At 43.5% G+C, this 15,453-nt stretch overlaps 1 protein-coding gene across 6 annotated transcripts in view; it reads right to left on the bottom strand.

The window, feature by feature from the left end:
- Window positions 1-15,453, bottom strand: part of pald1a (phosphatase domain containing paladin 1a) — a 70,716-nt gene that overhangs the window by 39,031 nt on the left and 16,232 nt on the right. For all 6 annotated transcript variants that reach the window (XR_002196867.3, XM_010868368.5, XM_010868381.4 and 3 more), the window contains exons 5-16: window positions 15,272-15,436; window positions 12,460-12,620; window positions 11,612-11,687; window positions 10,668-10,819; window positions 8,624-8,825; window positions 8,354-8,449; window positions 7,355-7,489; window positions 6,498-6,614; window positions 6,119-6,298; window positions 4,533-4,730; window positions 4,150-4,290; window positions 3,911-3,982 (exon numbers count right to left, since the gene is read on the bottom strand). Coding sequence is in view for 5 of the 6 variants with exons in the window: in XM_010868368.5 (XP_010866670.1) it covers window positions 3,911-3,982; window positions 4,150-4,290; window positions 4,533-4,730; window positions 6,119-6,298; window positions 6,498-6,614; window positions 7,355-7,489; window positions 8,354-8,449; window positions 8,624-8,825; window positions 10,668-10,819; window positions 11,612-11,687; window positions 12,460-12,620; window positions 15,272-15,436 (1,695 nt within the window). In the remaining variant the exon portion in view is untranslated. The remainder of the gene's footprint in view (window positions 1-3,910; window positions 3,983-4,149; window positions 4,291-4,532; window positions 4,731-6,118; window positions 6,299-6,497; window positions 6,615-7,354; window positions 7,490-8,353; window positions 8,450-8,623; window positions 8,826-10,667; window positions 10,820-11,611; window positions 11,688-12,459; window positions 12,621-15,271; window positions 15,437-15,453) is intronic.

The raw sequence follows: 15,453 nt of genomic DNA, 5'->3' as shown, positions 1-15,453 counted from the left end.
GCTGATTTAACACTAAAATGGTTGTTTTTTTCCATGTGTGTAGCCACATTATATAAAGTATTTAACAGAGGGTTGTCCGGTAAAGTGGGGTATCACATTTGCCTACTAGTGACTGAACCAGTGAACAAGACAGGCTAAGATGTAGCACAACATAGTCAAGTTTTATCAAATAAAACTTAATTTTCAAACAACAAAATGGTGGCTAGTGAAAATGCTGAGTGGCTAGTAACTTTAGAAAACCACTAGCTACTAGCAACGTTAATGTCAAGCGCTGCTCCCCGGGGTCACGTGACTCGTTAGTGTTACAAGGTCTCAGGTGTGAATGGGGAGCAGGTGTGTTAAATTTGGTGTTATCGCTCTCACGCTCCCTCATATTGGTCACTGGAAGTTCAAAATGGCACCTTATGGCCAGGAACTCTCTTAGGATCTGAAAAAAAGAATTGCTGCTCTACATAAAGATGGCCTAGGCTATAAGAAGATTGCCAAGACCCTGAAACTGAGCTGCAGCACGGTGGCCAAGACCATACAGCGGTTTAACAGGACAGGTTCCACTCAGAACAGGCCTCGCCATGGTCGACCAAAGACGTTGAGTGCGCATGCTCAGCGTCTTATCCAGAGGTTGTCTTTGAGAAATAGACGTATGAGTGCTGCCAGCATTGCTGCAGAGGTTGAAGGTGTGGGGGTCAGCCTGTCAGTGCTCAGACCATACGCTGCACACTGCATCAAATTGGTCTGCTGTCATCCCAGAAGGAAGCCTCTTCTAAAGATGATGCACAAGAAAGCACATAAACAGTTTGCTGAAGACAAGCAGACTAAGGACATTAATTACTGGAACCATGTCCTGTAGTCTGACGAGACCAAGATAAACTTATTTGGTTCAGATTGTTTCAACTGTGTGTGGCGGCAACCAGGTGAGGAGTACAAAGACAAGTGTGTCTTGCCTACAGTCAAGCATGGTGGTGGGAGTGTCATGGACTGGGGCTGCATGAGTGCTGGGGAGCTACAGCTCATTGAGGAAACCATGAATGCCAACATGTAAGTACTGTGACATACTGAAGCAGATCATGATTCCCCTCCCTTCGGAGATTAGGGCGCAGGGCAGTATTCCAACATGATAACGACCCAAACACACATCCAGGACAAACACTGCCTTGCTAAAGAAGCTGAGGGTAAAGGTGAGGGACTGGCCAAGCATGTCTCTAGACCTAAACACTATTGAGCATCTGTATGGCATCGTCAAATGGAAGGTGGGGGAGCGCTAGGTCTCTAACATCCACCAGCTCCGTGATGTCGTCATGGAGGAGTGGAAGAAGACTCCAGTGGCAACCTGTGAAGCTCTGGTGAACTCCATGCCCAAGAGGGTTAAGGCAGTGCTGGAAAATAATGGTGACCACACAAAATATTGACCCAATTTAGACATTTTCACTAAGGGGTTTACTCACTTTTGTTGCCAGCGGTTTAGACATTAATGGCTGTGTGTTTAGTTATTTTGAGGGGACAGCAAATTTACACTGTTATACAAGCTGTACAACTCACTACTTTACACTGTAGCAAAGTGTAATTTCTTCAGAATTGTCACATGAAAAGATCTAATCAAATATTTACAAAAATGTGAGGGGTGTACACATGGATGTAGCACAAAATTCTGGGCCCTGTACATAGGCGATCTCTGAGGGCCCCTCCCCACTTTATTCAAGATTCAAAAATTTTCGAGGGCCCCTCTACACATTAGGGCCCTATATACTTAGTACCCCTTTCCCCCCCAGTCCAACGCCCCTGGGTGTACACCCTTTTGTGAGATACTGTGTGTGTGTGTATATTATATATATATATAACATTTTAGTTTTTTGGGGGCGAATGGGTGTTTAGGCTCACGTTAATGGATTATAAGCAACGGGGAGGCCACTCCTGCCAGGTGACTGGCATTTTCTCCTCTCCATACACCAGATCACATTGTTCTATCATCCTGACATGCTCTCTCTTATCACTGCCATGTGGGTGACACTCAAATATTTTTCTTCTTCCACCTTTTGGACACATGGCAGGTATGTTCACTCCAGGATCTTTCATTCGCTTTGTCTAGTAGCCACTTCAACCAGATTAGATGGTGAATGTGTCTTAATAAAATGCCTTGAGGCTTGACGGCTGAGAGGATAATAAGAGCAATCTCTTCCATAAACTTTGTAACCCACAATCATTTATTATCCTTTAAGGCTTTGTGAATTTTTGTCAGTTAGAATCGAATGACTATTTTAAAACATGTAATCTTCTTCTCTATAAGCGGCCTGCTGATATAATTTTTTTGCCCTTATTTGACACAGTAGTGGGACAACTCTGGAGCCACTGAGCTGGAGAAATACATATCAATCAGGTTGAAGAATTTGGCGAACAAACAACTTAGATGAAAAAGTAACAGAAGAGAAACGCGACTCTTGAGTCTGCACACCACTACTTACGCGTTTCCAAAAATGTTGTGACACTGCGTAAAATGCAAATAAAAACAGAATGCAATGATGTGCAAATCATTCTATCCCTATATTTAATTGAAAAGAGTACAAAGGCAACATATCAAATATTGAACCAGAGAAATTGTATTGTTTTTGGAAAAATATATGACAATTTTTAATTTGATACCAACAACACGTATCAAAAAAGTGTATTACTGTGTTGCATCTCCACTTTTTTAACAATACTCTGTGTTTGGGAACTGAGGAAACCAACTGCTGTAGTTTTGAAAGTGAAACATTTTCCCATTCTTGCTTGATATAGGATTTCAGCTGTTCAACATTTCAGGGCCTCCTTGGCATTGTCTTTCTGAAATAAGAAAGGCCTTCCCTGAGAAATATGTAATCTGGATGGCAGCATATGTTGCACCAAAACCTGTACATAATGTTCAACATCAATGCTGCCTTCACAGAGGTGCAAGTCACCCATGCCATGTGGACTAATGCACCCCCATACCATCACGGATGCTGGCTTCTGAGCTGTGCCCTGATAAAAAACAGGATGGTCCCTCTCCACTTCACCTCAGTCCATCTTAAACTAGCTCAGGTCCAGATAAAGCAGCAGCGTTTCTGGATCTTGTTTATATCTGGTTTCTTCTTCGCATGGTAGAGTTTTAACTTGCATTTGTGGAAAGAGCGAACCAAATGTGTTCACAGACAAGGATTTCCACAAGTGCCCCTGAGCCCATGCAGTGATGTCCACTACAGAACCAGTCTATTTTTTAATGCAGTGCCGAATATCAAGGCCATCCAATATTGGTTTTCGGCCTTGTCCCCTTGCATAGAGATTTATCTGGATTCTCTTAATCTTTTAATGATATTATGGACCGTATGAGTATGAGATCCCCAAACTCTTTGCAATTTTACATTCAGAAACTTTATTCTTAAATTGTGGCAGTCTATTTGCCTGGGCAGTCTTTCACAGAGTGGTGAACCCCTCCCCATCATCAATTCTGACGAACTCATCCACTCTGGGATGTTCTTTTTATACCCAATCATGTAATCATGTAACTAACCCGTTGCCAATTAACCTAATTGCTTGTGAGATGTTCCACCAGGTTCTTTTTTGTACTACCAAATTTCTTCAGTCTTTTTATGCCCATGTACCAGCTTGCCTGAAATGTGTTGCTAGCATCAAATTCAAAGTGGGCATGTATTTTTCAAGGAACAACATTTCATCAGTTTCGACATTTGTCTCTGTACTCTGTATTTCCATTAAATATAGGGTTTATATGATTTGCACATTTCTGCATAGTGTTTTTATCTCCATTTTACACAGAGTCCCAACATTTTTGGAAACAGTGTTGTAGTTAGTTGGTTAGTTGGTACTTGTTTTGCAAACAATGTCCGGCTCTCTCTTCAGAGGTACTGTTTTTATGACAGCCTCCATGCTGTTCATTACTCACCTCAAATTCTCCCTTTGTGTACTTGGCATCAGGAACGCTGACAATCTCGTCATCACCAAAGTCAGGAAAGCCCTGTGTCAAAAACAAACAGTGGGTGCACATTCCCGGTTTGTTTAAATACGGTTTGCAGGCGTCTGCTATAATTTCCAATGTGTTTTTTACATGGCAAAAACCCTTTGAAAGTTGAATGCTCCCGGATGAAAGGCTGGTATTCCAGAACGAACACAGAACCAACTCACATTGAAGTGCCAGAGGGTGAGAGCAGATATGACCATGGCCGTGGTGGTCCTTCCCTGGCCACTGGAGCAGTTGAAGACGAAGGCAGAGTGGGAATCGTCTGCCAAAGTACACTTGATGGCCTCCATGAGCTTGTCAAAGTCCTGAGGATGCGTACACACACACACAGACACACACACACACACACACGTGCGTACACACAGTTCAGTTATATGCACGTTTCCATGATACAGTACAATATCAGTAATACCACTCAGCACCAGTAGAGGGAGTACAAACCATACCATTCTAACTGCATATTAAAGCTGCATTTTAACCTGAGGCCCAACACAATTTCTCCATAAAGATTTTCTGTGTGTGTGTGTGTGTGTGAGACTGTCTTCACCTCCTCCTTTGGTGCACAGCAGTCTGACAATGGGATGCGTTTGTACACCAGGCCCTGGTATGAGCCCTTGTACTGGTTGAAGACCTCCTGCACTGTCAGGCATGTTTTAAACATCTTCATCTGTTTCTCCTGCTCCAGAGACACCTCCAGCCACTTCTGGGCCCGCTGGACCTCCTCCGACAGGGCTGTCTCTAGTCCCTGGGGCAGAAAGGGGTGGAGGGGGGGGGGGGGGGGGCTTCACTTTACAGACATATTTGTCCCTGTTGGATCATACAAGCTGCATCAAACAAGCAGTGTAAGACCCACGATACAGTATTATAAGTAGTTACTCAAGACTGTCAACTTGTGGATACCTGTTGCTAATGTAAATGGGTCATATAACCAGCTCGGTCAAGGGGCCAGCATCGGCTGTTGCTAATGTAAACGGGTCATAGAGCCAGCTCGGTCATGGGGCCAGCATCGGCTGTTGCTAATGTAAACGGGTCATAGAGCCAGCTCGGTCATGGGGCCAGCATCGGCTGTTGCTAACGTAAACGGGTCATAGAGCCAGCTCGGTCATGGGGCCAGCATCGGCTGTTGCTAACGTAAACGGGTCATAGACGAGTCATAGAGCCAGCTCGGTCATGGGGCCAGCATCGGCTGTTGCTAATGTAAATGGGTCATAGACGGGTCATAGAGCCAGCTCGGTCATGGGGCCAGCATCGGTTGTTGTTAACGTAAACGGGTCATAGATGGGTCATAGAGCCAGCTCGGTCATGGGGCCAGCATCGGCTGTTGCTAACGTAAACGGGTCATAGACGGGTCATAGAGCCAGCTCGGGTGCCAGAAGTGGGATTCGCACGGATGACCATCAGAGAAGTGTGTCTACACACAGGACTCGTTCTAATGAAGCGTGAGGACATGCCCCTATTTGGTCGGGCGGTCTCCCGACCTTGGTGAGGCCCCTAGTTGCCCTCCAAAGGGGATGTCCCTATTTGGTGAGGCAGGGTATTGTGCCTGGCTGCAGAGCCAATGGTGCTGGGTTCAAGACCCTGCCCCGTCAAATGTCACACTTTGGAATTACACAGAATCAGCCACAGAGAAACATCAAAACCTCAATATGCTTAGGAATAGGGTCAGGGACAGACATGAGGTCAGGGAAGTGATTGGGATTAGTACCTCTATCTGTGTAGGGTCTGTAGCAGAGACAGACATGAGGTCAGGGAAGTGATTGGGATTAGTACCTCTATCTGTGTAGGGTCTGTAGCAGAGACAGGGATTAGTACCTCTATCTGTGTAGGGTCTGTAGCAGAGACAGGGATTAGTACTTCTATCTGTGTAGTGTCTGTAGCAGAGACAGGGATGAGGTCAGGGAAGTGATTGGGATTAGTACCTCTATCTGTGTAGGGTCTGTAGCAGGGACAGGGATGAGGTCAGGGAAGTGATTGGGATTAGTACCTCTATCTGTGTTGGGTCTGTAGCAGAGACGGGGATGAGGTCAGGGAAGTGATTGGGATTAGTACCTCTATCTGTGTAGGGTCTGTAGCAGGGACAGGGATTAGTACCTCTATCTGTGTAGGGTCTGTAGCAGGGACAGGGATTAGTACCTCTATCTGTGTAGGGTCTGTAGCAGGGACAGGGATGTGCTGCTCCGGACAGGAGGGCTCTCTGGGTGTGAAAACCTGTCCATTCCCCTCCAGCACCAGCTCATCCTGTAGGTTGACCCACAAGATGTGGCGGTACTTCCTCTTGTCATCAGTCAGGTGGGCCAGAACTGCACCCGTTGCCTAGAAACACACGTCCTCATAATTCAGCTCTCGTATCAGCCGACTCAGCAGCTCGAAACCCTAAGATTTATCAACTACTGAACCGGAAAGAGAGCTGAATGTGCTGATTGTTAGATGCTGCTGAACGCTGAAAATGGAAACAAATAACAGCGTCTTCTGATGGAGGACACGGAAAGAGCGTGTCGTGAAGTGGTCGTACCTCTGATGTCGGTTGTGACATTCCGTAGATGGGCATCTTGGGAACTCGTCTGAAGTTGGCCACCTTCATCTCCTTCACAGTGCTCAGGATGTCTGGAGATAAGGACTCATTAGCAACCTGAACAAACACACAGGGAAAGAGACACAACAAGTGAGAAAATTAGTATGATTTTAGCTTGAAATATTCATAACAAACGGCAACAAAAAAACAACAACTTGAAGTAGAAAAAACTGTCTTCCTTCTAGCAATGACTTTGCTGACGGTTTCGAAACATCCTGGAGTAAAATGTACTTTTGCTTGTTTCCACTTGGGTGGGTGCCCCATCTAACAATGTTTACTCTTTTAAGAAGAAAATGTAAATTATACTCATGACTGAACATGAATTGCATCTCTATGGTGCTGACTGAACTACACTCCTACATCTATTCTCCTGACCAGTGCTTAATTTATAAATCAGGAGGTGCCGGGCATATGACAGACATGGATCCAGTTGGCAATTCGACGCGAATAGGCTACAGCACATCGGTAGCACAAAAAGCCGAAAACAAAAGGCTAAAACTTTCCCAATCTTGTCAGGCAGTGCCGAGGCTACAAGAGACTCCAGGAAAAGACAACTTAACGAACTCTGATTGCATTTAGTAGAGTTTTTTACAGTGCAAAGTGAACACAGACATGGAAAAAGATGAGTAATGCTCAGCAGACCGGATCTGTGAAAAGTAGGTCCCGGAACAAACTGAGGAAGATCTGTGTGCTGGATCTTGTTCCGGCTCAAATTAACTACTGCTCCTGACTACGTTTAACATTCTGCTGGGGGTCAGCGTGAGTCTCACACAATGTCATATGGGGGAGGAGCCCACCAGAATGCGAGTTCCTTTCGTGATCAAATCCGGCGGAACAGAGAGTTCTGATTGGTCCATGCAAGCCAGGAGTCGGTAGACCCAGGTGTGACCACAGAGCCAGGTGCTGAAGTTGGACGCGAAGCCCAGAGGATACTGAAACACAAACCAACAGGGTTTTTCATAGTCTTCGGCTTCGGTTAAATGCAGAGCCTGGGACACATATCTGATCAATCAACTCCAGATTAGGATACGGCGTAATGTTAAGTTTGGGGCTAGGTGTTAGGTTAAAGAAAGGGTTTAGGATAAGGTTTAATGTTAGGTTTGGGGCTAAGTGTTAGGTTAAATAAATGGTTTAGGATAAGATTTAATGTTAGGTTTGGGGCTAGGTGTTAGGTTAAAGAAAGGGTTTAGGATAAGGTTTAATGTTAGGTTTGGGGCTACGTGTTAGGTTAAAGAAAGGGTTTAGGATAAGGTTTAATGTTAGGTTTGGGGCTAGGTGTTAGGTTAAAGAAAGGATTTAGGATAAAGTTTAATGTTAGGTTTGGGGCTAGGTGTTAGGTTAAATAAATGGTTTAGGATAAGATTTAATGTTAGGTTTGGGGCTAGGTGTTAGGTTAAAGAAAGGGTTTAGGATAAGGTTTAATGTTAGGTTTGGGGCTAGGTGTTAGGTTAAAGAAAGGGTTTAGGATAAGGTTTAATGTTAGGTTTGGGGCTAGGTGTTAGGTTAAAGAAAGGGTTTAGGATAAGGTTTAATGTTAGGTTTGGGGCTAGGCGTTAGGTTAAAGAAAGGGTTTAGGATAAGGTTTAATGTTAGGTTTGGGGCTAAGTGTTAGGTTAAAGAAAGTGGTTTAGGATGCGTAATGTTAGGGCTAGGTTTAAGGCACAGTTAAGCATAAGGATTTATGTTAGGGCTGGGGGCTAAGGTTAATTTGAAGACAAAGGTTAGGGAGAAAACAGGTGTACCCTATATGCTGAGGAAAAGGGGAGGAGGAATGCAGCCTGGAATAAGACATATACCTGTTCATGAAGGTATGCATTGAACACAATCAAGTAGAAATAGCGTTCCAGGCTCTGGATGGCTCTGTGGAGAAAGTAGTCTTTGGTACTGCTTCCCTGGAAGACAGAGATGGCACAGAGGAGTCAGTGTCTTGGAAAAACAGCATACAGATCAGGTCAAAGGTTGTGATAGGGTGTCATTTGGAACACATACACAGTCTTGCTGTATACAAATTATAATGCTAGTTTGTCGTTAAAATGCTTAGAATGTAAATCTGAAACACAACCTACCTGAATCTGATAATCATCTCCAATAGCTTCAAGCTTCTTTTTATTTTCATATATAGCTTCTTTTATGTTGTGCATTTCTGAACACAGAGCAATAGCTTGGTCAACCTCTTCCATGATCTGCTTTCCTTTAGGTAGTTTGTTGATCAGGGTCTGAATGACCTGGAATAGTGGCTTGGTGTCTGGCCCTGAAGCCTCCTTGGACCTGAAAAAAACACACAGGACAAGCCGTTATAATACAGTCCATTATAGTAGATCCACATCAACACTGCATTTGGTTACTGACAAATAAAACATTTAAATGCACTGCTCAAAACACCTTAATCACACATCTGGTCTTGATGAACGAAATATATTAAAGATCAAAACCTTTACTGTTCATTGTGTAATTCGTTCAGAACAAAATGGCGTAACAAGGGATAAACCAAAATCAACAACCGATTGAGGGCTGAATTCAAATGAAAATAAACAATTGAAATCACAGGCTTTTCCAACTTGCATGAATTTCATCATGGCAACTCATAATGTGACTCAGGAGTGTGTATGACCCCCATGTGCCTGTATGCACTCCCAACAAGGTCTGGGCTTGCTCCTGATGAGATGGTGGATGGTGTCCTGGGGGGATCTTCTCCCAGACCTGGATCAGGGCATCGTGAGCTCCTGGACAGTCTGGAGCTACTTGGCGGTGTCTGATGTACTGATACATAACGTCCCAGAGGTTCTCAATTGGATTGAGGTCTGGGGAACGTGAGGGCCAGTCAATGGCATCAATGCTTTTGTCATCCAGGAACTGCCTAAACACATCTGTCTGGCCACATCTGTCACATACTTTTTTACGTCTGTCACATGTACTCAGTGCAAACCTGCTCTCATCTGTGAAGAGAACAGGGCACCGATGGCAGACTTGCCAATTCTGGTGTTCTCTGGCGAATGCCAAACAAGCTGTACAGTGCTGGGCTGTGAGCACAGGTCCCACTAGAGGACGTCAGGCCCTCATGCCACCCTCATGGAGTCTGTTTCTGACAGTTTGGTGAGAAACATGCACACCAGTAACCCGCTGGAGGTCATTTTGTAGGACTCAGGCAGTGCTCCTCCTGTTCCTCGTCACACAAAGGAACAGATACGGGTCCTGCTGCTGGGATGATGCCCTTCTGCAGCCCTGTCCAGCTCTTCTTGTGTAACGTCCTGTCTCCTGGTATCTCCTCCATGCTCTTGAGACTGTACTGGTAGACACTGCAAACCTTCTTGTGACGGCACATATGGATTATCCATCCTGGAGGAGCTGGACTGCCAGTGCAACCTGAATGGGCTGCAGGCACCGCCTCATGCTACCAGTAGTGACAAGGACACTAGCAAAACGCAAAACTAGAGAAGAACCAGTCAGGAAGGATAAGGAGAGAGCAACTGTCTTTGGCCACCGCCTGCAAAAACAATCCCTTTTTGGGAGTTGCCTTGTTGTTGCCTCTCCAGTGCACCTGTTGTCACTTTCATTTGCACCAAAACAGGTGACATTGATTCACAAATGCTTCCTAACTGGACAGATTGATATCTCTGAAGTTTAACTGGCTTGGTGTAATACTGTGATGATTACGTGTTCCCTTAATTTTTTTGAGCAGTGTATATCCAGCAGGCAAATCTTGTTAAAAAACAGTAATTTAATTACAACATCTCAAGCAGACAAAACAGGCAGAAAAGAACATGGCAAATGTTGACATCCTAAGGACATCCGTGTCAAAGCATTCCGGTGTCGTCTTAAGGGCTCAGGTTTGTTTGGTATAACCACAAACAGCCCAAAAACAGATTTGTCACGAAATTTCTCAAGGCTTGGTGTAATACATTATGTAACAGTGGTGGTTCCTGTCTTACTGCGATGGTTCCTGTCTTACTGTGGTGGTTCCTGTCTTACTGCGGTGGTTTCATTTCTTACTGCGGTGGTTCCTGTCTTACTGCGGTGGTTCCTGTCTTACTGCAGTGGTTCCTGTCTTACTGCGGTGGTTCCTGTCTTACTGTGGTGGTTTCTGTCTTACTGTGGTGGTTTCTGTCTTACTGTTGTGGTTCCTGGGTTGTCTTCAGATGGTTGAGGACCAGCGTTCCCAGGATCATGGCCAAGTTGGTCCTCCCGACCCCCACCTGACAGCTGAACAACAGGGCAGGCAAAGGCCTGGACACGTCCCTTCTCAAAGACAGGTTGGGGCACTCCTACAAAACACAGGATTAGGAGAACATGAAGTGTAAAAGAAAGCTGACCAAAACTTTGGCTGAAGGACATTATCAGAGTGTTTTAGCTCTCTGGGTAAAGTGCCTCAATTATGTTTTGACAACCAAAGGATCAGGACTGGCTCAAATATTCTTTATTCTGACAGACAGGATGACTTATCTGAATTTTATCCAGCAGTTTTCACAAAAACTATAACTTAAGTATCCCCACTTTTAACCACGGAAACAGGAAGTGTAGAGAAGCATATCAGGAAGGTATTGTCAGTCTATAAAACATGGAGGGCAGCAGATAGAGAGCTGGTCAGTCTAAATCAGCCAGTCCTGAAAAACATCTAGTAGACCACTTAACTGTCTAACATCATATAGTCCAATGGACCCATCTAACATATTGTAGATCAATGGACCCATCTAACATCTTGCAGAACCCTGGACCAGTTTGACATCATATACAGCAGAGGACCAATCTGTACTAAAATGGAACCAGGACCTTTCCAAGCACAATGAGAGTGAGGATAAGGGTCGGCCTTCCGCCTTGCTCTTCAGAAACCAGTTGAGAATCTCCAGATGTCCCGGAATGTTCCACTCATCAATATCTTTCGCTAAACACACGTCAGGACAGCCGCACTGTCTCCAGGACAGCACAGTGTGTTCTGAGCCGGCATGTACCAAAATCGCAGTTGGTGTCAATCCCAAATCAAATCAAGAACACCACTGAAATTCCCATTTTCCAAACTCCTCTTGCAACTGAAACGGGGTTGACCTCAACAGACTTACCCTCAGAATGTTAATAAAGGCATCAAAGTCTCTCTCTAGAGGCGCTCCTTCCATTGGTAGTGGTAGCCTGTGGTATCTGAGACACAGAGAGGGAGGGGGAGGGAGGGGAAGGGAGAGAGGGAGGGAGAAAAGAGGAGAGAAAGAGGGAAAGGTTTGAAAGGGTGAAAGCAAGAGTCAGAACGAGGGAGAAAGGAGGGACGAAAGAGGTAGGTAAGGAAGAAGGAAGAGAGACAGTGTGTGGAGACAGAGAGAGAAATAGACAGACAGTGTTTGGGGGGGGGCAGTTAGAGAGTGCCACAGTCCTTGTTGGTCTCTGTTTTGCAGGTCTGTTACCTAAACATTACCTTTATATGTGTGGGTCAAAACAGAGAGAAGCTTGACCTGGACAGAGACCAACAGCCTTCAGTCTCTCCTCACCCAAGACTCAATTAATTGAGCCAATATCTGATCTGACACGATCACTGTACGATCGGATAATTTTGTCTTTCACGCCATACGCACAAGCATGCATATACACACTCACCAACATACACACTCTTGCATATACACACACGCATATACACACACGCATATACACACACGCATATACACACTCTTGCACAATGTGACTTGAAAGGACACTTAAAGACAACTTCCTGTATGTCAGAGGAGGATGTTATATCTCCAGTGATACAGGAGTGAGTAAGAGTGTTCGTTTCACAGGGCGTGTGTTTGAGTGGGCGTGTGTGTGTGCTTTACAACTTGTATTGAGACGGGGATACATTCTATTCGCATTCCCTGGAAATGCCTCTGATTGCCTCTCTATGCAAGCCTGCCCTCCCAGGACAAAAGATAGAGTCACTGGCAACCTGTAGAGTGGCATGGTGAACAGCAGTCTCTTGTAGACTTCCTCTGTGACACGGACGTCTTCCTCACAGGTAATGGTCATCTTCTGGGGCTCGTCCTTGAAGTGCTCTATGTCGTTATACACGTAGAAGACATTCTCGTTCAGCTGGGCGAAGTCATGGAGCTGAGGAAACCAAAGGAAGTACATTATCATTCCAATGCATGAATTATAATAAATGTAATAATATACAGGCATATAATACATTTAAACGTAGATATAGACAATAGGAAACAAACAGACATAGATAGTCAGAAATAGACACTGATCTCCATAAACATAGATATATACAGCGCCGGAAAAAATTAAGAGACCACTGCACCCTGTTCTTTCCTTTCCAAAAAAGTTGAAAAAGGGTTAACCTACCATTAAAATTATAGACTGATCATTTCTTTGTCAGTGGGCAAACGTACAAAATCAGCAGGGGATCAAATAAATTTTTCCCTCACTGTATATATATATACACACACAGCTTTGGAAACCACTGCACCTTTTTAACCCTTTTTCAACTTTTTTGGAAAGGAAAGAACAGGGTGCAGTGGTCTCTTAATTTTTTCCAAAGCTGTGTGTGTATATATACACATACAGTGAGGGAAAAATGTATTTGATCCCCTGCTGATGTTGTACGTTTGCCTACTGACAAACAAATGATCAGTCTATAATTTTAATTGTAGCTTAATTAGAATAGTGAGAGACAGAATAACAACAAAATAACCCAGAAAACCACATGTCAAAATTTTTATAAATCTCTCTCTCTCTCTATATATATATATATATATATATATATATACATACAGTGGATATAAAAAGTCTACACACCTCTGTTAAAATGCCAGGTTTTTGTGATGTAAAACAATGAGACAAAGATAAATCATGTCCGAACTATTTCCACTTTTTATGTGACCTATAATGTGAGCAATTCAATTGAAAAACTGAAATCTTCAAGGGGGGAAAATAAAAAATAAAAACCTTACAATAACCTGGTTGCATAAGTGTGAACACCCTCTTATAACTGGGAATGTGGCTGTGTTCAGAATTAACCAATCACATTCAAAATCATGTTAAATAGAAGTCATTACACACCTGCCATCATTTAAAGTGACTAATCAAAAATAAAGTTCAGTTGTTCTATTAGGATTTTCCTGACATTTTCTTAGTTGCATCTCAGAACAAAAGCCATGGTCCGCAGAGAGCTTCAAAAGCATCAGAGGGATCTCATTGTTGAAATATATCATTCAGGAGAAAGGTACAAAAGAATTTCCAAAGCATTGGATATACCATGGGACATAGTGAAGACAGTCATCATCAAGTGGAGAAAATATGGCACAATAGAGCCATTACCAAGAACTGGACGTTCATGTTTTATTGTCTGATGAAACCAAGGTTGAACTTTTAGGCCATAATTCCAAAAGGTATGTTTTGCGTAAAAACAACACTGCACTTCACCCAAAAAACACCATACCCACAGTGAAGCATGGTGGTGGCAGCATCATGCTTTGGGGCTGTTTTTCTTCAGCTTGAACCGGGGCCTTAGTCAGGGTGGAGGGAATTATGAACAGTTCCATATACCAGGCAATTTTGGCACAAAACCTTCAGGCGTCCGTTAGAAAGCTGAAGATGAAGAGAAAGTTAACCTTTCAACGCAACAACGACCCAAAGCACACATCGAAATTCACAAAAGCATGGCTTCACCAAAAGAAGATTAACGTTTTGGAATGGCCCTGCCAGAGCCCAGACCTGAATCCAATTGAACATCTGTGGTGTGATCTGAAGAGGACTGTGCACAGGAGATGTCCTTGCAATCAGACAGATTTGGAGCGCTTTTGCAAAGAAGCGTGGGCAAATATTGCCACGTCAAGATGTGTCATGCTAATAAACTCCTAACCAAAAAGACTGAGTGCTGTAATAAAATTATAAGGTGCTTCAAAAACATTTTGTTGACATTTCGACTATTTGTACTCACCCCTAATCTATCTATATATATATATATATATAGATAGATTAGGGGTGAGTACAAATAGTCGAAATGTCAACAAAAAATATCTGTACTACTGATTGACTCACTTGGCGACAGTAATGACGGGTTATTTCTTACATACTAAAAATCTTGCTACAGCCAAGTACAGGAAATTATCATGGCTAGCGAAAGCATACCTGTGCATCCCAGCAACATCTGTAACGGTTTAAAAGGGTTTTCTCAGCTGTGGGCCTGATAGTCTACAGACCACGTAAGCCTATTCATCTACTCCCGGAGCACTGAACATGCACATTTTTCTAAACAAGAATAACTTATCATAATAAAATGGACATCGCCTAATGATTATTTACATTTTGGTTAAGATCTTGCCACTATCAATGTGCTGGCCTGATTTTGTTTTGTTTTTGTTCATTAGTTTTATATAATAATTTATTTCTAATTAAGCATCCTTCCAAGGATATTTTTTATTCACTGGAACTGGAATGCATCGGTAGCTTTGTATGTAATGCAGACGGTAATGGAATTCTGTTAGTCTATATATTAAGTGTAGTTTTGTTTGGAAAGTATGGTTTTAAGGGACTGTAAATAGAAATAGCTGGCTAGATGGTTTGTAGTCTTTTTCATTATGTTACTGGTTGCTTGGCGGGTAGTTCTACATATTTGAATTTATAGTAGGATGTCTCATTGTTATTGTTAAAAAAATATATATTACACCCCCGTAACTTGAACACGGGAACAGTCATGGTAATTACATATCACAAAATCAATATGGCATTTTTGTTGGTAATAGTCAGTCCACCTCCTTCCTGATGGTCAGCTCCAGACTCTCCACGGTCCCTTCCTTGTCAAGGCCATGGAGGTTCTCATGGAGGTTCTCCTTCCTCCGGGGGGTGTAAGGAACAAAGTTATCTTCCAGGTGAAGAAACACCACCGGTTCCTCCCGCACGCAGAAAAAATACACCTCCTGGTAGAAGAGGAGAG

This window comes from Esox lucius, chromosome 6 (genome assembly GCF_011004845.1).
Source record: "Esox lucius isolate fEsoLuc1 chromosome 6, fEsoLuc1.pri, whole genome shotgun sequence".
NCBI lineage: Eukaryota > Metazoa > Chordata > Actinopteri > Esociformes > Esocidae > Esox > Esox lucius.
Note: the sequence above shows the minus strand (reverse complement) of the source record. Positions and strands in the feature narration are given on the sequence as shown.